Below are 21841 nucleotides of genomic sequence, written 5' to 3'. Positions count from 1 at the left end.
CCATCTGGGCCTGGACTTTTGTTTTTTGGGAGGTTTTTGATTACTGTTTCAATCTGTTTACTTGTGATTGGTCTATTCAGATTCTCTGTTTCTTCTTGATTTGGTTTTGGGAGATTGTATGAGTCTAAGAATTTATCCATTTCTTCTAGGTTATCCAATTTGTTGGCATATAGTTTTTCATAGTATTCTCTTATAATCCTTGGTATTTCTGTGGTATCTGTTGTAATTTCTTCTCTTTCATTTTTAATTTTATTTATTTGAGGCTTCTCTCTTTTTTTTCTTAGTGAGTCTGGCTAAGGATTTGTCAATTTTGTTTATCTTCTCAAAGAACCATCTGTTAGTTTCATTGATTCTTTCTGTTGTTTTTTTAGTGTCTATTTCATTTATTTCTGCTCTCATTTTTATTATTTCCCTCCTTCTGCTTTGGGCTTTGTTCTTCTTTTTCCAGTTCTATTAGGTGTAGTTTAAGATTGCTTATTTGAGATTTTTCTTTTTTGTTGAGGTAGGCCTGTATTGCTATAAATTTCCCTCTGAACACTGCTTTTGCTGCATCCCATAAGAGTTAGTATGTTGTCTTTTCATTTTCATTTGTCTCTGGGTATTTTTTGATTTCTTGTGTGATTTCTTCATTGATCCCAATGGTTGTTCAGTAGCGTGTTGTTTAGTCTCCACATATTTGTGACTTTCCAAGCCCTTTTCTTGTAATTGATTTCTAGTTTCATAGCATTGTGGTTGGAAAAGATGCTTGATATGATTTCAGTCTTCTTAAATTTATTGAGGCTTGCCTTGTTTCCCAACATATGATCTGTCTTTGAGAATGTTCCATGTGCATTTGAGAAGAATGTGTATTTTGCTGTTTTGGGGTACAATGTTCTATATATATCTATTAAGTCCATCTGGTCTAGTATTTCATTTAAGACCACTGTTTCTTTGTTGACTTTCCGTCTGGATGATCTGTCCATTGATGTAAATGGGGTATTGAGGTCCCTTACTATTATTGTATTGCTGTTAATTTCTCCCTTTAGGTCTGTTAATAGTTGCTTTATATACTTTGGTGCTCCTGTGTTAAGTGCATATACATTCATAAGTGTTATGTCCTCTTGGTGGAATGTCCCTCTTATCATTATATACTGCACCTCTTTGTCTCTCATTTTTTTTATCTTGAAGTCTGCTTTGTCTGATATAAGTTTGGCAGCACTTGCTTCCTTTTGCTTGCTGTTTGCTTAGAATATCGTCTCCCATCCCTTGACCCTGAGCCTGTGTTTGTCTGTAGAGCTGAGAGTTGTGTTTCCTGGAGGCAACATATCATTGTGCCTTGTTTGTTAATCCATCCAGCCCCTCTCTGTCTTTTGATTGGAGAATTCAATCCATTTACATTTAGAGTGATTATTGATGTATGAGTGCTTAATACTACCATTTTATGTCTTGTTTTCTGGTTGTTCTATATTTCCGTTGTTTCTTTTGCTTTGTACTTCTGACTACCATTTCAGTTTGGTGGTTTTCCATTATGGTTTTCTCAGTTTTCTCTTTATTTATGATTTCTTGCTCTGCTCTAATTTTTTTAGTGGTTACCATGAGGTTTGTATAAAAGATTTCATAGTTGAGATAGTCTGTTTTCTAATAGCTTGTTATCTCCATTAGCCTAAGCGGGTTCTACTGGTATCTTCTTCCCCTTCTGAGTCATTGTTGTCACAAATTGTTCTTTTCTGTGTGGTGAGTTTGTGACTAAATTGAAGTGTTTGTAGTTATTTTTGATGCTTTCCTTCCGTTTGTTTTTTATGTCATAATTGTTTACTAACCTAATCTGATATAGAGCTGCAATTTTCTGATTCTATCTGTCTCTTTATCTCATTGCTCAAAGTGTTGTAAACCTTTGCTTTTTAGTTTCAGATGAGAGGGCTCCTTTCAATGTTTCTTGTAAGGCAGGCCTAGTGGTGATGAACTCTCTCAGCTTTTGTTTATCTGGGAAAGCTTTTATTTCTCCTTCATATCTGAAGGATAGTTTTGCTGGATAGAGTATTCTTGGCTGAAAGATTTTGTCTTTCAGTATTTTGAATATATCATTCCATCCTCTCCTAGCCTGTAAGGTTTCTGCTGAGAAATTCACTGAAAGCATGTTAGGGATTCCTTTGTAGGTTATTTTCTTCTGCCTTGCTGCCCTTAACATTTTTTGTCATTGAGTTTTACCAGTTTTACTAGTGTATGCCTTGGAGAAGGTCTTTTAGCATTGATGTAATTAGGAGTTCTATTCGTTTCATGTAGTTGTAAGTCGAGTTCCTTCCCCAGGTTTGGGAAGTTCTCAGCTATTATTTCTTTGAACAAGCTCTCTACTCCTTTCTCCCTCTGTTCTCCCTCTGGAATACCTATAATCCTCATATTGCTTTTCCTAATTGAGTCAGATATTTGTCAGAGAATGTCTTCATTTCTTTTTAGTCTTAGTTCTCTCTCCTCCATCTAAAACATTTCTATATTTCTGTCCTGTAAATTTCTAATTCTCTTTTCCATAATGTCAGCTCTATTTTATGGATTCTTGATTATTTTTTATCTCATTAATTGTGTTCATTTCCAGAATTTCTGTTTGGTTTTTTTTAAGAGCTTCAATCTCTTTGGTGAAGTATTCCTTCTGCTCACTAATTTTATTCCTGAGCTCATTGAACTGTCTTTCTGAGTTTTCTTGTAACTTGTTGAGTTTCTTTATGACAGCTATTTTGAATTCCCTGTCATTCAGGTTGTAAATTTCTGTGAGTTCAGGATTTCTGGAGACTTGTCATTTTCGTTTTGCTATGAAGGGTTACTGTAGTTATTCATCGTGTTTGATGAACTGATCCTTTGCTGGCGCATTTGTGGTAGTATCAGGTCACAGATTCCACCTGCCACCACTGGGGGGCTGGCGGGGGCAAGAGCTGTGTTTTCTGATCCTGCCCTGTCTGCTGGAAGTTGTGCCACTAGGGCTCCCTTGTGTTTGCGTGCTGGCCGCAGCCACTTGGCAGGTCACACTCGCACACGCAGGCAGGGCCTCTGTGTTCCACTGGGCAGGTTGCTGTCGTGCAGGGCCACTGTGCTCAGCAGGGGACTGGCTGACTGGTGTGCTAGGCAGAAGGGGAGGGGTGCTTTCTTTCATACATGGGCCAGCTCTGTGCTCATGGGAGGCTCTGCTAAGCTGCTGCGCTTGGTGGGGGCTCCTTCATGGGAACTGAGCAGTGCTACTCAGTGGGGAGCGTTCCCATGGGCAGGGCTGCTGCTGCACAGTGGGCACTCCTGTGGCTACCACTCTGAACGCATTTGTGCACAGGCCAGCTTGCCCCCGCCTCCTCTTACAGTTGCACTGGCTGCTGTGTGAGGAATCACGACCTAGATCGCTGCCACTGGGGTGGGGGAGGGGGTCTGCGTCCACTCACCTAGTTCCACTGCTTCCTGGGGATCCAGTCCCCTCATCTTCAGAATTATGGCTGCGTGGATCTCTCAGGTGTTCTATGGTGCCTGTGTAGGGAATCCTCTGTTGGTTAATGAATGTCATTTAGTTGTAACTTAGAGGGGAGAGACAAAGGGAACAGCTCACTCTGCCATAATGCTGACGTCGCTGTTGCTCATTCTTAATTTATCACCCCCCCTTTCCTCTCATAATGTCATATACTTTTATTATAGTTTTAATTCCTTTTTTTAGGTCTTTAATCACTTTACATAAGTCTCTATCAGATATTCCTTATCTGAAGTTCTTGAGGATCTGATTCTGCAAACACCTGCATTTCCCACAGATTCCAGTATCCGTTAATAACCTTGTCTTTTGTTCCTTTCTCTCTCACATCCCATTATGGTCCATCAACCCTCAAAATGTCTAGATTTCTCTCTTCTGGAAGCAGTGCACCACCCTCGTTCAAGCTGTCTTCCTCTTGCACCTGTGTCACTGCAGTAGCCTCTCAGTGGTCTCCTGCTCCTGTCCCTGCCACTCATTGGATTAGTCCAGCACAACGATTAGAGTGATCTTGTTAAAATTGTCAGGTCAGGCCACTCTTTTGCTGAAACCCTTGAATGCAGTGATTCCCCTTTCTCATTTGGAATTACAAGCTAAAGTTGTTACTATGAGCTAAAAGACTCCACCTGATGTTACACCTGTATCATCTCTACCTTCATCCCTGCTTCCCCCATTTCACTCCCTCACATTCGCTCTGCTCCCACCTCTCGGGGCCCTTTGCTCTTGCTACTCCCTCTGCCTGTGCTGTTCCTTACCTGCCTGTGCTGTTCCTTACCTGGTGCCTGGGTGTCTAGCTATTCCATGTCTTTCAGAGTTTACTCAGACGTCACCTCAATTAGGTCTTCTCTGACCGCTCTGTCTAAAATCTCAACTCTCCCACCTCCCCCAAACTTCATATCCTCCTTTCCTGCCTTTTTTCCTCCTCAGCTCTAATTGCCGTCTGATAGACTGTACAATTTTAAACATTTATCCTGATTATGGTCTTTTTCTTCCACTAGTAACTTCTGTAAACTTCGTAAGATGGGTGATTTTTATCTATTTCGTTCTTGCAATACCCTCAGCTCAGCATGTATTTTTTTAGATGAATGAGTGATTTTTGTCCTCCTCTGATATGCTAAGACTTCCTAATGAAGTGGCATCTGTGACTGTTCATTGGTCTTCTCTTGGACCGGGTGCTCCACGGGGACAGGATGTTTGTCTTTCTCACCATGAACACTGTACCTGGTCTGGGGTTGGTTTTCAGTAACTGTGCATATTCAGGATTTGAGTAGTAAGCAAACCTCTAGCCTGAGCAGAAGGGTCAATTCAAGCACGTTTTGGTTTTAGTGACCATTGGTGGCCCCAGGTTTTGACAGTAGATGGTGGTCTGTGCTGTGGGTGCTCCATGTGTCTTAGCTGTAAATTCTTGTCTTCTCGCTGGCCTGAGCATGCAGAGCACTTACTTTTCAGACCTGGTGTTTGCTTTTTTTTGTTAATATATAATTTTGTTGAACTAAGTCTTGAAGTTTCCTCAAGTTGTTGCTGATTCTGACCGGAAGTGGGAGAGGGCTCATCTAAAGTCTGTTCCCGGCTGAGATCTGATTCCTAGGATGTCCGGGAGAGACTGTGCCTTAGATACTTGCACCGTTCCACATCGAGTGCTACATCTACAGTTAGAATACAATTGAACCTAACTGCAATGTTCTCTTTCCTTCAGAGATGGGGCTGGCAACAACTTTGACCTCTCATCCCTGTCGAGGTACAGTGACAACTGGGAAGCGGTCACGAGGACAGGGGCCACTGAGCACTACCTCATCAACGTTTGCAAGTCTCTGTCTCCACAGCCTGGCTCGGGTGAGAGAGGGCACTACTGGCTTGTAGTGAATTTATGGGGGTAGATCAAGTAGGAATGGGATTCTTGGAAGGTGCATTCCTCTCTGACACGTGAATGGTTTGGCCAAGAAGTGGCAGGAGGAATTACTTTAGGGTCTTAATGACCGATCCCTGGTGTGGTGCAGGAGAAATCAGTGCAGAAGGCTCTGCTGGGAACATGATAACCTTTTTTGAACATGAGGAGATGGTGGTAGGTAGAGATAATCATGGTGGCAGATAATTCTTCTCAGCAGGGTAGGCGATACAGGGTGTGAAATGGAGATCTGGGGACATGCCCTCTGTACGTAGTGGGAGTAAGTGGGGTGGGCCTCCTTTTATGATGCAGGGGCCAACTCACCCAAGCCCTGAGTGCCAGTGATGAGACTAGAATTCACTTGTGCACGTGGGACCAGGAGCAATATACAGTGATCTTGGTGCCACCCATGGCCTCTTGGAATCCTAAAGATAAAACTTGTCCTGTTTTCCTGTAGTTTTATACAGCCCCACCCACATCTTATATGGCTCAACTCAAAGTGGGCACTGTTTTTTTAACTACAGAGAATGGTTTTCATCCTCTTTGTGGTTTGAGGCCGTTGGGCCCACTTCCCCTTGCTCTGTGTGCTGGGCAGATTAGGTGGCACTGTGGTTCTTAATCCATGAAGGGGGACTAATTCTTTACCCACAGCAGATGGCACGGACATTTCGGAGACTGGGAAATGAGCGGAGTTCTTGGTGACTTCTTGAGTGAAGATAGCACATGAATGTAGCCTTTTAAAATGTTCTGTTGGCTTACTCTGGGTATTTCAGCTTCATCATATGTGGGGTTCAGAAATAATTCAGGCTCTTACACCTTGGATTCTCCCCATACTCCATGCCTACCCCCAATCCATCTATGGTAAAACAGCATTGAATTGAGTGAGAACTCATGTGGTGTCATTGTCATCTGACTTATTTGAAAGAAATAGCTGATATCTTGGAGTGATTGTTAGAATCAGTATGTAGTGTGTCTGACATTACTTGCCAGATAAATTCTAGACTGGAAAATCACTGAAGGTAACTCTTAATTGTACCCGTGGTGTTGCAGAGCCGTGCCCTCTGGAAGCAGCCGCGTGTCTGCTGAGTGGCTCCAAGCGCGTGAACCTTGGCAGGGTGAGGGATGGTCCCCAGTGGAGAGATGGTGCAACTGTCCTGAAGTACGTCGATGGTGACATGTGTCCAGACCAGATCCGGAAAAAGTCCACCACCATCCGATTCACCTGCAGTGAGAGCCAAGTTGTAAGTGACATCGCTTTCTTGGCCTTGGATGCAGCTTTGGGGACAGTACGAATCCAAGGGAGTGAGACTGACGTCTTGTCTCCCTTGGGATGTGAGTTGAGGAGCTCCGGATGACTCGGCTTCACAAAGGGTGAGAGAGCAGCATCTCCTCGGCCCTGTGGGCCGTGGAGTACCTTCTTTGGCTCCTGGGGATGCTGACCTGGCAACTCTAGTTTCAAAATTAGTTGGTTCTCTTTAAAGTTTGACTCAGATCCCCCAAAGGCTGCAGAGAAAACTAATATTTGACAACATGCCCTTTTTCTTCACGGAGGCAACTTGAGAAACACAGAAGGTTGGACAGACCTGGTTCACAGGTAGCTCTTCCGCTTCCTAGCTGTGTGACTTGGTTAAATGCTTAACCACTCTAAACTGTTCACTCGTTAGTAACGCGATATACCGATCCTGCCGAGCTGTTGTGAGGTTGAGAGAGAAGAGGTGTCATTTCTGGTGTCTGGTGGGTGTGAGTAAATGGTTGCTAGTCCCATCTCTGTGACCTGTGATGTGATTCTTTCCCCTAATGGGTTGGTATGTGCAGTTAAGCAGGTGTGGACTGAATTAATGATTGCTCTGGACTGTTTTTCACCACAGAAACATCTCCGCATGTGGGGTTAAGGTGTCAGATTAGGGTTATAGCTAAATTTGGGAAAAAGATCACGCTGGACTGGCCCACTCCGTGTTAAGATGGATTGTCCACTCTCTCCAGCTGTGTTTGGCCCCAGTGGTAGGAGGAGCCCAATACGAGGCAGGCTGGGGAGCCTGAGGCCTGCCCTCTGATGGCAGTAGCAGCTGAGGTTGCCTTTCAGGGAGACTGTGCAGTGGCTTAGCCTAGACCTGTGAGCTGCTGGGGTCTGGAAACCTGGGCTGCAGTAAGACTTCCTCAAATGTGTAACTGAGCAGAGTGGCTCATGGCAGAGCAAGAAAGAGCTGACCGACACGTGGAAGGGAAAGTGAGGATGGTGCGTGAGGGGCTCTGCACGTGGGTGCCCAGGAGGCTGGACTACAGTATGGGCTTGTCGGGGCCGGGCAGTGAGGCCGGGGGGGGGTTTATCTGGGAAGGCGTGGACTGCAGGAGGAATCTGACCAGTTCTGTGGTGGACGAGAAGCGTTTGAGATGTCTGGAGCAGGCCTTAGCCAGTGCCCGGGGAGGGATTGGTGGTCTTCGTGACCACTTCTCTTGGCAGGTCTTCTTGTTTTGTCCATGACAACAGATTTCGGTTCATTTGTTTTTCAGAATGTTATCAGTTATATTTACTCATTTGTGCCTCACAGTAGCCCTTTGGGCATCCTTTGCCTACCCTGTCTGCAACCCTGTCTCATGCCTTAGCTGTAGGAAAACCCCCCTGGTCCCCCAAGCGGATTCTGGCTCTCACTTCCCTGTATGAGTGAAGCCCCCAGTGGTATCTCAGGAACAAATCCTCACCCTTTGCTTTTCCTCACTCTGCCCCTCATCCCATAAACACGCTAAGACGGAAATGTCACGTGTGTGTGGTGTGTGGCAGAGAAGTTCCCACTTGATGCAAGTTACATGATTATGACATCGAACGTGTGCCCTATCAGCAACCATCTGTCCTCTGCTTGTAGAACTCCAGGCCCATGTTCATCAGTGCCGTGGAGGACTGCGAGTACACCTTCTCCTGGCCCACCACAGCCGCCTGTCCCGTGAGGAGGAATGTGCACGACAACTGCCAAGTCACCAACCCTGCCACAGGTGAGACACTGCCAGTCACCACCCCCCTCACCCCCAGAGTGAGGGACACCTCCAGTCACCACCTCCCTCACCCCCACAGTGAGAGACACCGCCAGTCACCACCCCCCTCACCCCCACAGTGAGGGACACTGCCAGTCACCACCTCCCTCACCCCTCACAGTGAGAGACACCGCCAGTCACCACCCCCTCACCCCCACAGTGAGGGACACCGCCAGTCACCACCCCCTCACCCCCATAGTGAGGGACACCGCCAGTCACCACCCCCTCACCCCCACAGTGAGGGACACCGCGAGTCACCACCCCCTCACCCCCACAGTGAGGGACACATGATCACCACCCCTCATCCCCCACAGTGAGGGCCACCGCGAGCCACCCCCCCCTCACCCCCACAGTGAGGGACACCGCCGGTCACCACCCCCCCACCCCCCCAGTGAGGGACCCCGCCGCTCACCACCCCCTCATCCCCCCCAGTGAGGGACACCGCCGGTCACCACCCCCCTCCACCCCCACAGTGAGGGACACCGCCGGTCACCACCCCCTCACTCCCACAGTGAGGGACACCGCCAGTCACCACCCCCCTCACCCCCATAGTGAGGGACACTGATAGTCACCTGCCCCCCCTTCCCCCCCCCCCGCCTCCCCCGTGCCAAATGCACACACAGAGGACAGAATGCTGCTGCCTAGGGGTGCCCTGGTGCCCCAGCTTCACACTGGGTCCCTCACTGTGTGTGGGGGTGGTGGTGACTTGGGAGTGTCTCACTCCCAATGTGAATGTTTGACGTTTTCTCTGGGATCTGCCTGCTCGTGTTGACGGGTATTTCTTCTTAAGTGGAGAAGAGACTGCCCATCTCCCTGAAAGCTGTGCTCCCTGTAGCTCCTGTTCCTGAGGTTGCCAGTCCCACCAGCTCTGGCCTAGTAGAGCTGGTTAGAGTCAGTCTCCTTGTTCCTTTTCAGAGTTAACATGGGGGCAGCTAGGAGACTCTGAATCTCTGCACTGGGGACCCAGAAAGGCACAGGTGGCAGTTGGAGGAATGCTATGGGGCCCTCCCGATTCCCACCGGAATCCCAGTGGCTGCTGTGGCCCAGCCCCAGGAGGAGGAGGAGGATGCTATGAGCTGCTATCTTCTGGGGAAAGATGGGCCATCTCATAAATTTGGGGACTGATGGCTTCATGATACAGACAGGCTGGTTGGGAGCATTTTTAGGGCCATGTCAGTGAAAGGGGCAGTGACTTGGGGTGAGAGGTCAGAAGTCCTGATGGCAGCAGGATCCATGTGTTGAGTGTGTTGGTGATGGCCCTCCCGAGTCTGAGCCTCCTGTGGTCACCGTGTCCCCCTCCTCTTGCAGGACACCTGTTTGATCTGAGCTCTTTAAGTGGCAGAGCTGGCCACACTGCAGCCTACAGTGAGAAGGGACTCGTCTTCATCAGCATCTGTGGGGAGAATGAAAACTGCTCCCCTGGCGTGGGTAAGGGCTGCGACTTTCACCTGTAGTCTGCCTCTCTGTCCCTAGGGTCGTGCTTGGGCCTCCGTGTTCCTATGGTAGAAGAGATGAGCAGCAGTGAAGCTCAAACGCCTTCATTTCCTGCAGCAGTCAGCTTGTATGGGGGGAAGTACGTGGTCCTGTGATGAATTATTAGATGTATGACACTTGCTAAAACCACATGGGATACTCAGAATTATGAGTATTAGCTGTGAATATGAAAGTCTGGATTTGTGGAAAGTTCTCATGAGAAAATTGGTCATTTGAGTTCATAATTGTGTGTTTTTTCCTCCCCCTTCACATTTGGTACAGGGGCCTGCTTTGGGCAGACCAGGATCAGTGTGGGCAAGGCAAACAAGAGGCTGACCTACGTGGATCAGGTCTTGCAGCTGGAGTATGAGGACGGATCCCCTTGTCCTTCCAAATCCGGCCTGACCTACAAGAGTGTGATCAGCTTTGTGTGTAGGCCTGAGGCCAGGCCCACCAACAGGCCCATGCTCATCTCCCTCGACAAGCAGACGTGCACGCTCTTCTTCTCCTGGCACACGCCTCTGGCCTGCGAGCAGGTGGTGAGTCTGGGGCTGGGCACATGTGACATCTGAGAAACCCACAGCCCAGATGCACCCAGGTTCCATCACCAGTTTTATTGATGTTCACGTGGTTGCCAGCAGATACCCAGTGTATCTCATCCACTCCTGATGGTCTCAATAATAATTGGTTCAAAGTGCCCAAGGTTATATAACCGAGTATATGGGGACATTAAGCCACGCTTAGTGCTTTTTTTTGCTCAGCTTTTCAATTCTTGTGGGTAACTGAACGGTGATTAGGAATATTTTATTGTAGACTCCAATGAGGTCTTTCCTATTTAATAGACGGAATGTTCCGTAAGAAACGGAAGCTCCATTATTGACTTGTCTCCCCTCATCCACCGCACTGGGGGTTACGAAGCATATGATGAGAGCGAGGATGACGACTCTGACACCAACCCCGACTTCTACATCAATATCTGCCAGCCACTAAATCCTATGCACGGGGTGCCTTGTCCTGCCGGAGCCGCTGTGTGCAAAGTTCCCGTCGATGGTGCCCCTATAGTAAGTATGGGAAATCCAAGGGTGGAAACAATTTTTGCAAGATTTTTAACACTGACCTTCATGTTGTGTTTCTTGCTTTCAATGGAGAGAGTTACTCAAGCAGAGAGAATGGAGAAATGAGCTGGGACTGTGTAGGTTCTGGGTTCAGTAGAAGAAGATTAATGTAAGGATTTGTGTGTTGAGCCATCAGCTGATAATGGTGGCCAGAGGGTCTTTGAGCTGTGGAAGAAAATGTGAACATGTGTACAGATACATTCTTTTGTACCATGTTGGGAGTCTCAAGGTCAAGAAATTTTTATGTAAAGTCGCAAGAAATGACATTGGCAAAGCTTGATGTCCTTGTTTGAAATGCATGTCTTATGTAATTAAAATGCTTCTGAGATGTTGGCACTTTCTTTGGTAAATGAGTTATAATTAAGGGCAATAGCTAAATATTCTGCCTGGAAAGTTTGGTTTTATACTAGTATTTTTTAGTATAGATCTGGATCTTTAAAAATTGTTTTCATGAGTTATCTCCATGTTTTGTCAAATCCTTGGTATGTTTTATTATTTGAAATGCATCTCAAAAGTGGCCTATTTTTATATTTCTATCTTTATGTTTTGAATAGTGGTATCTAGGTATTTAGATGTCTTTTTAAAAGATGGACAATATCTGTGGCATTGAGAAACACTGGGAGTGGGTAGGGGTATTGGCCATGATATAAATTTAACAAAGCCATGGGTACGTGAGAAATAGTGAGCCTGGATAAAGCAACTCTTAGTTGGAAGCATGTTTGTATCATCCTTTCCAGCAGTGCAGGTTGGCATCCTTGATGTGAGTCACTTTCTGAGAGGTCTGATCTGCTGTATTTTCCTGCTTGACTACTCTTTTTTAGATTTTAAAAATTATAGTAAGTTTTCTGATTGGACAGTGTCGTTGCGGTCTGAACATGCCCCACCGTGGTGAATGAAGAGTGTTGTGGCTTCATTCACACACACGCACTCATCACGCATATACTGTTCACCTTTCTTTCAGTCATCTGTTTATTTACTCATAGATACTTACTGAGCAGCCAGTGTTTGTCAGGGGCTGTGCTAAGCAATAAAGGTGATGGTAAGTGACAAAGCCCTGTGCCCTCCCCAAGGGTGTACCAAAGGGCACTGCTGTGTAAACAGACCATCCCAGTGCAGTGCTTGGCATGAGGAGATGGCTCAGTACGGGGGCTGATGTGTGGGTTCCTGCCTTCGGCCGTCAGGTGATAGAAGTCTTTGCAGTGTTCTTGATATGACTGGAGAGAGAAATTTCTATTGCCTGGAATCTTTGAAAATTGACTCTGGGTAGAAATAGAACCAGTGTTACTAACTGTAGGATCAAAGCTGATAACCACTGAACTCAGAGGTTTCTGCGTAGCATCTGAATGTTAGAACTTCTCGAGTGAGGTACTGTTAACCCAGTTTCTTTAGATGCTACTCATTTTCAAAATGGATAAGGTCATTTTTGCAATTGTTATTAGCTCTTATTCCACAAACCTGGGAAACAGTGAATTTCCTGACGTATTTTTTGCTTTTTTCTTCGTGTAGGATATTGGCCGAGTCACAGGACCTCCAATCCTCAATCCCATAGCCAATGAAGTTTACTTGAATTTTGAAAGTAGTACTCCTTGCTTAGCAGACAGGCATTTCAACTACACATCGCTGATCGCATTTCACTGTAAGAGAGGTGTGAGCATGGTAAGTGTGCCGCCTGTTTACAATCTAGAGGCTACAGTAAGGATTAGCGAGCCAGAGGCTGGAAACCCATAAAGCATGTTTCCAGTCTAAGGTTGCCTGTATATGAAATGTCTACCTTGGATCATACGGTACATCAGTGGTGCATCTGAGTAGCTTAAAACCAGTAACTTAGCAATGCATAAGGTCACCATGAGTTAACAGGGCAGATTTTGCATGTAGGGACTCACTATAATTTAAAAACATGAAAGACTTGAGTATAGAAGTGGCATTCAGCTTTGCCTACCAATGTATAAAAGTGTCATAATTTCGTTTTTCTTTTTTAACTATGACATTGCTGATTTTGTTCTTATTGGGAAGTTAGACTTTTAGCAGCTGTAATCATTCAAGATATAATCTAAAATTCAAGAGTTAGCAAACACAACAAGACCTCTGGAATCAAAATACAACAAATCATACATTTTACTTCTAAGGAAGGTATTGACTTCTGTTTTCTTTGCATTTTAAAAATAGTACTGGCTTCAGTTTTAACAATAATAATGAGGACTGTTTTGTCATAAAGAGTTTCTGCATGTGTTTTCTCTTGACCTGTCTCTGTGAACTGGAGATAAATTGGTAGATTATGGCTGCCATTTCACAGTGATTCAGAACGGCTGGGTGACATGCCTGATGTCATGCAGCTCTGCAGTGGCTCTGGGCCCCTGCCTGCTGCTTGGATGGAGAGCTCTTTGCTCCAGGCAGCCCGGCTCCACAACCCCTTATCTGTGCTTCTGAGGTCCATAAAACTCTGATAATTTACAGTCCTTTGACGTGAATGAACTGAGGCTACTTATGGTCCAGATTTGTCCTAATGGGAATATTCATACATCTTGCTGCAGAAATATTAATGTGCTTGATTACAGGACTGTGTGGGTGTGTGTGTTAGTTATGTATTAGAAATATATATCCCCAATTGCCTCTTAAAATCCTGAAGATGATGAATTCTAAGGCTCATCTGGCCCTAGGAGTTCAGATAATGGATTATGGTTCTGTAATGTGTCTTGTAATTTCAGTAAGAGGACTTCCTCAATTCTTGACCTGTAGTAGGAAAAGGAGCCATGGCTGCCAGGTATGGGTGTGTTGACAGTGGCAGGAAGTGACCTGGCAGCTGCCTGACAAGGAGGGACAGTACAGTAATTGAGAGAGGGGGCAAGACCAAACCATTGCTGTCTGGGGCCTCTCTATATAGAGACCCAAAGCACTGCAAAGCCCTGGGGCGTGTCCCTCTTCACTAACTGTTGGGCGGAAAGATAATTGTGAGTTATCAAGGCAAGGCGGAGTGTGGTCAGTCAGATCCTTTTGTCTCCTTATACACTGTCTGCACGTTGATGTGGGTGTGTCTACACACACGCATCTATAGGCGCCCACCCTATAAAGCAGCATGGCTTAATCTGTAGAAAGGCTTCCATTTGCGGTAATGTTCCATTCTTAAAAGGAGATTATCTTTTAAAGATCCTGCACCTGTGAGGAACTCTTGGACCCCATAAAGAAGGTGGGACTGCTTATCTGTAAAACTGCTGGCAGGTCTTCAGGGCGGGTGTACACTGGACTTGCTGATTCTCAGAGCAGCTGCTTGTTGCGAGTGATCAGCATTTATTTGTTTTTAGAAACGAGGGCTCTCCCCCTGAATGTGGATTCCAGTTTTGGAAAAATGTTAAAGAGATTTTCTTCCCCTGTGATTTTTGTCTTCGGTGGAAATGCTTTTTCCACTTGAGTTTCTAGGAACAAAAGATCCTCAGCAGCCGCTAAAAATGAAATACCTGACCAGCTGCCTCATTTGTTTTTGTGGTCGTTGTTGAGCGAGGGAGGGAATAAATGCATTGGTTCAGGATACTTGGCCTGTGGAATGTCTGGCTGTGTGGTGTGTCACCCTTATTGTAAATCTCCTCAGTTTCTAGAAATGGCGGAGTGGAGATGTCACTTATGAGCATACTGGAGCACTTGCCTCCCTCCTGGGTGATGACAAGGTTTCATTTTCGCACACCTCTCTGTCATGACGTTTGAAGACCTCTCCTTTTCTTCCTTTGAGCTGGTAGCACGGAGCATTGAGACTGTCTGTCTCTTTAAGTACTGGGCGATGGCCTGGAGTCCCCGAGGGGTTCCGGGTGTGCAGGCAAGGCTGCCTGCCAGTGCCATAAGGGCAATATTGGTTCCTTGCAGCTGGTAATGACAACTGCCCCTCCCTTTTGGAGACAGGCTGCTGTGGGTCACCCAGAGCGCCTGGCCGTCTGCGTGGCTGTGTCCACAGACACTCTTTCCCAGGTGTAGTAACGATGCTTGCAGTCCCAGGGGCAGGTGTCTCTGGCGCTTGCTGGGGCTGAAGAGCGGTGCGAGGATGCTGTACCCAACCCACGTTTCCGAGACCTGTGCTCTTCTTCAAAACAGGGAACCCCTAAGCTGCTGAGGACCAGCGAATGTGACTTTGTGTTCGAGTGGGAGACCCCGCTTGTCTGTCCTGATGAAGTGAGAACAGAGGGCTGCTCCCTGACGGATGAACAGCTGTACTACAGCTTCAACTTGTCCAGCCTTTCCAAGAGCACCTTCAAGGTAATGCCACTCACCCGGAGCCTGGGGATCTCAGGACGCAGTGGCCTCAGTTCTTTCTGATAGCCTCTTGTGTTTTAGGTAACATGGCATTTGTGACTGCTGGAGGATATGTGGTCACTGAGACAGTGCATGGCAGGGTGGTGGTCTTAGCCCCCGTCCTGGGTACACAGGGTCAGCCTCTCAGGGGCGGGTTCTGGACTGTGTGGCTGACCAGTCACAGCTGGCACTTGAGTTGTGCCTCACGGTTCAGTGTTTCATTCCTTACGGCTTCATGAGGATTAAATGACCCAGTGAGGTCAGCAGGGGGACCCTTCACATTGCGGATGGAGAATAGGAGGTGCTTCGGGGACACATACGTGACCATGTACCCATGAGGGGCAGGGCCAGGTCGAGTGCGGCTGGCAGAGGCCACGTGGAATTCCCCCTTTGTCTCCAGCCTGGCTTTGGGTAAAGAGGTGGCTATTTCACTGGCCACAGAGGCAATGGGTGGAGGGAGCTAGGAGATTCCCCTGGCTTGAGATGCATTTGGTCCTATCTTGCTCTCCCGGCCTGCGTGTCGTGGACTGTTTGTTATGTTGATGAGGCTGTGGTCAGCTTGGGTCACTGGTGATCAGGGTGCCTTAGACCTCTAGGCCTGTGATCTAGATGTTACCAAATCACATGGCTGTGGACCATGCCCATGAGATCCCAGCCCCTCCCTGGGGACGGCATCTGGTGAGTGGTGAGCTCTGAATCATGTGCCCGCATGCCAGTGCCCTGAATCCTGTAATGGAGACCTTGCCCGGCCACAGGCCCTCCTGACAGGTGCACGGCAGGTGTGAGCCTGCAGAGGGCGGAGTGGCGAGGAAGGGAAGGTGCACATTTATTTACAGAGCATCCACTCTGTGCTTGTTAACTCAGTCCTCACCACTCCTCACATTACAGGTAGGGAGACGTGGGCTTTACGAAGAGGGTGAGCTGCCTGAGGTCTCACGGCTGGCTCGTTACCCCAGCCCGGCTGCAGAGGACTGCCAGCACTGAGTCTGCCACCAAAAGGGGGCAGGAGAAAGAAGGAGGCTGGGCCTGGGGGTGGAGGGAGGTATGGATCCTTCAGTGGCCGGAGGGAGATGCCCAGAGAGCAGGCAGGGCATTGCCCCCCTGAGGAAGGCCAGGGCTCGAGGGAAGGGAGGTGAACGCTGAGGTTCTGTGCACAGCACGTAGGGTGAGCCCCACTCCCTGCCCTGATCGCCCTGTCCGCCTGAAGACGCAGTCACAGCCATGCATGATCCCATCTGTCTAGGTGACTCGAGACTCGCGCACTTACAGTGTGGGGGTGTGCACCGCCGCGGCAGGCCTGGACCAAGGAGGCTGTAAGGACGGAGGTGTCTGTCTGCTGTCCGGGAGCAAGGGGGCATCTTTTGGACGGCTGGCATCGATGACACTGGACTACAGGCACCAGGACGAAGCTGTCATTTTAAGTTACGCCAACGGAGATAATTGCCCTCCAGGTAAATCTTTGCATGGGGCGAGTCTTACATTCCTGGTAAACATGAAATTAGACCTGGCAGCGGGAGAAAACTGGGGAATGAAGCTCCACATCTTGTGAGTGCTGAGAACTTGGATTGGACCATGGGACGTTACGTCCTGACAGCCCCGAGTGCACGTGGTCAGGCCTTGAAACACACTCTGGCCTGTGAACTGCTTGTCACGTTGTGGCCGAGAGGCCTGGTGGTCCCCAAGGTGGCTTAAGGTGACCGCTTCCATAGGGGATCCTCATTGGGCGATCCTAAATGATTGCACGTGGCAAGCACAGTCAGTGTCGTTTTGGCAATCTGGGTTATGCAGATCTTCTTTTTTCCAGAAACTGATGAAGGTGAACCCTGTGTGTTCCCCTTCATATTCAATGGGAAGAGCTATGAGGATTGTGTCGTGGAGAGCAGGGCGAAGCTGTGGTGCTCTACAACTGCAGACTATGACAGAGACCACGAGTGGGGATTTTGTACATACCGTAAGTGGGAGAGCTCCGTGTCTGGGCACAGACTGGTGCGGTAGACCAGTGTACGCTCAAGCCTTGCTTCATAGGAAGCTCAGATGTTTGTGGCGCTCCCAGTTAATGGCAATATTTCTGTTGTGTATAACTTTTTATTTTCAGGGCTATTTTCTATAAAGAAAGGACATTTTTAATCGCTCCATGGGATGTATTGAGTAACCGTATACATAGACCACAGCAGAGCTGGGTTGAGATGCAAACCCTGGGTAGTCACCCAGGTCCACTCACTAGCTCGAGGGACCTGTGTCCACATAGCAGTTGTCAGCAGTGGTGATTCACATTCATGCCTCAGCAAAATTGATACCCGTCGTGGGTCTGCAGGGTGGCGAGTGAGTCATCAGGAGTAGCAGTGGTTTCGTTCATTGACTTTCTGCTCTGGGGTGGGCACGCGGCAGGGGCTGGGGGTCTCATGGTGAGCCAGACTTTGTGCCCTTGCTCCTGTGATGCTTAGAGACCAGTGACATGAGCACATCCTACTAAAGTGCGTCGCACAGACAGATGTGAGTTCCTAAGGAAAGTGAGGTGAGATAAATGCATGAAACATTTAATTTTTGCAAATGATCAGGGAACAAAATGATATATATTAGTGAATTACAAATGCTAAATTTACAGGGGACTACTATCATTTTGTTTTGAGGCTTATTCTGACAGGACCTTTCTCCTGGTCTGTTGGATGACACATTTTTGGATAATTACAGGTGTCTTACTGTTTCTCTTTTTATTTTTTGTTACCATTTGTACATTAGTCAAATATTGAATACCTGTCTACAAGGAATTGGGCTAGTGCCTCGGGGTTAAGAAGTGCAGTAAGAGACGCTGTGCCTTGAGCGAACTTGGTCTATTTAGGGTTAAGATAATGCGTGAATGAAACCAAAGGAGGTCCAGCGTGGAGCGGCCAATGGTGGGCAGGGTCAGTAAGACCTGAGCATAGGGAGCGGAGTTTAAGAAACCCGTGAGACACAGGCTGTGGTCTGACAGTTTTTCTACTCGCTGCTGCCAGCAAACGCCGCCCGGACCTCTACCATCATCTTTAAGTGCGACGAAGATGCTGACATCGGGAGACCACAGGTCTTGAGTGAAGTTCGTGGGTGTGAGGTGACATTTGAGTGGAAAACAAAAGTCGTCTGCCCTCCGAAGAAGATGGAGTGCAAGTTCATCCAGAAGCACAAGACCTATGACCTCCGGCTGCTCTCCTCCCTCACCGGGTCCTGGTTCTTTGTCCAGGAAGGAGCCTCGTGAGTACCCTTCGCCACTCGCCCGCGACGTGGTGCTCTCAGCGTGCGGGAACTTGACACCCTTGACGGTAGTGGGCCCATCGTGGTCCACCTCGATTCTAAGGGCGGGACCGCCATGTGAATCTGATGCTCACGATGGCTTGAATGCCTCTCTGCTCCTGGGAGCAGCCCAGAGGTGTCAGCCTGTGCATGGTAGGCAATTTTGAAGGCAGAGATGAACAGAAATCGGGCTTCAGAACCAAAAGAAGCTGGTTGTCAGCTGTTGGCCTGATCATTTAGTCCTGATTTGATTTATATTTGTGAGTGGCAGCCATCCATGGCTGGGTTTACGGAGCTGTTAATTTTCTCAGCTCTTGGGCATGAACTCCTTAGGCTGTACTGGCCCGAGGTTCCTTAATTGTACTGACTGCTCCACGTGTGGAACGCTTGCTCTCTGCCAGGTGTGCTTAATCTGTCAGTCCTCACCGCAGAGGGGAGCATGGACTTGGAGGACCTGAGTAACCTTAGGTAAGGTGAACAGCTCACCAAGATTTGAGCCACTGCCTGTCCCAACTCGAAAGCCCTTTTTCTAAACCACACGGCGTCTCAGGATTTGCTCCGAGTGCCTGGTTGACGTCCTCCCTTCTTCTGTAATCGGCCCCTCTTTGCCCTTTCTTTCTTTCTTTTTTTTTTGTGAGAAAGATCAGTCCTAAGCTAACATCCATGCTAATCCTCCTCTTTTTGCTGAGGAAGACCGGCTCTGAGCTAACGTCTATTGCCAATCCTCCTCCTTTTTCCCCCAAAGCCCCAGTAGATAGTTGTATGTCATAGTTGCACATCCTTCTAGTTGCTGTATGTGGGACGCGGCCTCAGCATGGCCGGAGAAGTGGTGCATCGGTGCGTGCCTGGGATCCGAACCCGGGCCGCCAGCAGCGGAGCGTGAGCACTTAACCACTAAGCCACGGGGCCGGCCCCCCTTTCTTTCTTTGAAAATCTCTCAGTGCTGTGTTCAGAGGTGCCGTGGGACCCTTGGATTTCAGAACGATTACTTCTTGTGAAGTAACGGACAGAGCTGCACCTGAGGGTGTCAGGGCGGAGACTGAGATTGGCTCCCTCTCCCCCATCCCTGTGCATGTTTTATAGGTACTATATCAACCTGTGTCAGAAAATATACAAGGGGCCCCTCCACTGCTCTGACAGAGCCAGCGTTTGTAGAAGGAGTGCATCTGGCGAGGTCCAGGTCTTGGGCCTTGTCCACACGCAGAGGCTGGATGTCTCAGGTAAGGCCTCGGGGCCCTGTCACACGTGGTTATTGGGGCTGCGTCTGAGTTGGGAAGGTGAGGGCATCCTCCTGTGACTGGGAGGGGTCAACACAGGCTGGTTGAAACTTCCAGATACTATTCCCGTGACTGTTTCTCAGGCATTTGGGCAACTCCGGGAATATTAGAATAGTACTCCTTCATGTTCTCTGGGACGCCAGGTCCTAGTGTGTGTGCAGAGGGCTCAGCTCTCTCGGGAATGTGCTTCCACCCAGGAGGAGTCAGGGTGTCAAGGGTTCCTCTGAATCCTGGCTCTGGCTGTGGGCCGAGCACCTGAGCCTGCATATACATACGTGAGTGTTTATTCGGGAAAGCCAAACCATTACACGAGAACTTGGTAGAGAGAATTCAGGGATCCATTGTTGTAATGTCTTAATTTGGAAAATAATAATGAAACTCTTTTTAATAGCGTTAATAGAAAATTCATCTTGCGTTTGGTTGTTGAGTGAAGGAGTCTACCTCTCATTATTTAAAGGAGGAGGGTAGGACTTTCGTAGTTTAGGAACAATTGGGCTATGTTAGGGGGCCAGTAAGGAAAAGACATACACCTTTGCCTGTTAGACTAGAGTGGAGTCCCCGAGTTGTCCTGGTTAAACCATAGGGTCACTTAAGTAGCACTTAGCAGAGCTCGACCTGTTGACATGGAGAAAGGGAATTCTGAGGGAACCACTGCCCCTCTTGACAAAAATCAGATTCTGCAGGTTGGTCGTCGGGGAGAGTCGCCCCACGGACGGGAGTGGCCGGACCTCTCAGCCCGTGATTCGCCCTCCTTTGGAGATTCTGAGTTGTTGCGGCCATTTCCGCATGGCACACAAAGGGCTGGGGGTTGAGGAGGTCTCTCTCCTGCAGTCTCAGAGTTATGTGTGGGTGTTTGACCAGTCCTGCCCTCAGTTTCCCACAGCCAGCTGAGAGAGTGGCTAGAATGTGTAAGGCTTCACTGGAAGTGTAGCAGTAATCTCTCAGTCCCCAACACACGGGGTGGGTTCTTACTCTGGGGCCCCAACAGGACAGCTGTCTAAGGACAACCACAGTGTCCCCACGGTTCATTTAAGGGGGATGCATCCACATGGGGGTGGAGAAACAGATTCTTTGTTCCGAGAACTACCTTTTACCGACAGGTGTGCTGTCTATATGTGTAATGCCCAGCAGCTTTGTGGGTGGGTGTTCGAGTCCATTTCACAGATGGGGCAGCTGAGGCGTGGAAGGTTGAGTGTATTGCCCAATGAGTCTGGGGCGTCCACATTTTTGAGGCCTCCCCTTGTTTGGTTACATACCACAGCAGTTTAAGAATTTCTTTTTTTTTTTTTTTTTTGTGAGGAAGATCAGCCCTGAGCTAACATCCATGCTAATCCTCCTCTTTTTGCTGAGGAAGACTGGCTCTGAGCTAACATCTATTGCCAATCCTCCCCTCGCCCCCACCAAAGCCCCAGTACATAGTTGTATGTCATAGTTGCACATCCTTCTAGTTGCTGTATGTGGGATGTGACCTCAGCATGGCCGGAGAAGCGGTGTGTCTGTGCACGCCCGGATCCGAACCCGGGCCGCCAGTAGCGGAGTGGGCACACTTAACCGCTAAGCCATGGGGCCGGCCCAGAATTTCTCTTTAAAGCTGTGGAACTCTTGAAAATTGTATACAGAACCCCAGTATTGAAAACAGATTCGCCCTGCCCAGCTTTGAATTTGGGCGAGCGGAGGCTGGTCCTCACCTCTTACCTGCGGTGAGCCGTCCCCGTCCCTCGGCTGTGTCCCGTGGAGAACACGTGGGAAGCTGCTGCGGCAGTCCTGTTGTTTCCTCTGCAGCCCCTGCCTCGGGCGCACGTGTGTGAGAGGCGGGGGCTGGAGAATGCATGCCCGTCCTGGGGACCTGCCCTGTGCCCCCAGAGCCATTATCTCTCTGCTGAGCCAGGCTGGTCTCAGTCCACCCCCAGGGCGCTCCAGGCAGCCACTCACAGTAGTTTGGCACCAGCATGAGAGTTGACCTGGTCGCCACGCTGTGAGATTTGTAGCTAAAACCGTGTGCTCACTTGCCTCTCAGACCCTGCGAGTTAGGGTCTTCAGCTGTTCCTTT

At 48.3% G+C, this 21841-nt stretch overlaps 1 protein-coding gene across 1 annotated transcript in view; it reads left to right on the top strand.

The window, feature by feature from the left end:
- The window catches only part of IGF2R (insulin like growth factor 2 receptor), a 117392-nt gene that overhangs the window by 83841 nt on the left and 11710 nt on the right, over positions 1 to 21841 (top strand). The window contains exons 30-41 of the mRNA XM_087425066.1: positions 5169 to 5305; positions 6408 to 6598; positions 8219 to 8345; positions 9693 to 9812; positions 10140 to 10396; positions 10700 to 10918; positions 12479 to 12628; positions 15050 to 15211; positions 16491 to 16698; positions 17052 to 17198; positions 18241 to 18475; positions 19598 to 19734. Of these exons, the coding sequence (XP_087281192.1) occupies positions 5169 to 5305; positions 6408 to 6598; positions 8219 to 8345; positions 9693 to 9812; positions 10140 to 10396; positions 10700 to 10918; positions 12479 to 12628; positions 15050 to 15211; positions 16491 to 16698; positions 17052 to 17198; positions 18241 to 18475; positions 19598 to 19734 (2090 nt within the window). The remainder of the gene's footprint in view (positions 1 to 5168; positions 5306 to 6407; positions 6599 to 8218; positions 8346 to 9692; positions 9813 to 10139; positions 10397 to 10699; positions 10919 to 12478; positions 12629 to 15049; positions 15212 to 16490; positions 16699 to 17051; positions 17199 to 18240; positions 18476 to 19597; positions 19735 to 21841) is intronic.

This window comes from Ceratotherium simum, chromosome 38, assembly GCF_057802395.1.
Source record: "Ceratotherium simum simum isolate JZ-2026a chromosome 38, ASM5780239v1, whole genome shotgun sequence".
Lineage (NCBI taxonomy): Eukaryota > Metazoa > Chordata > Mammalia > Perissodactyla > Rhinocerotidae > Ceratotherium > Ceratotherium simum.
This window is presented reverse-complemented; position numbering and strand designations above follow the sequence as displayed.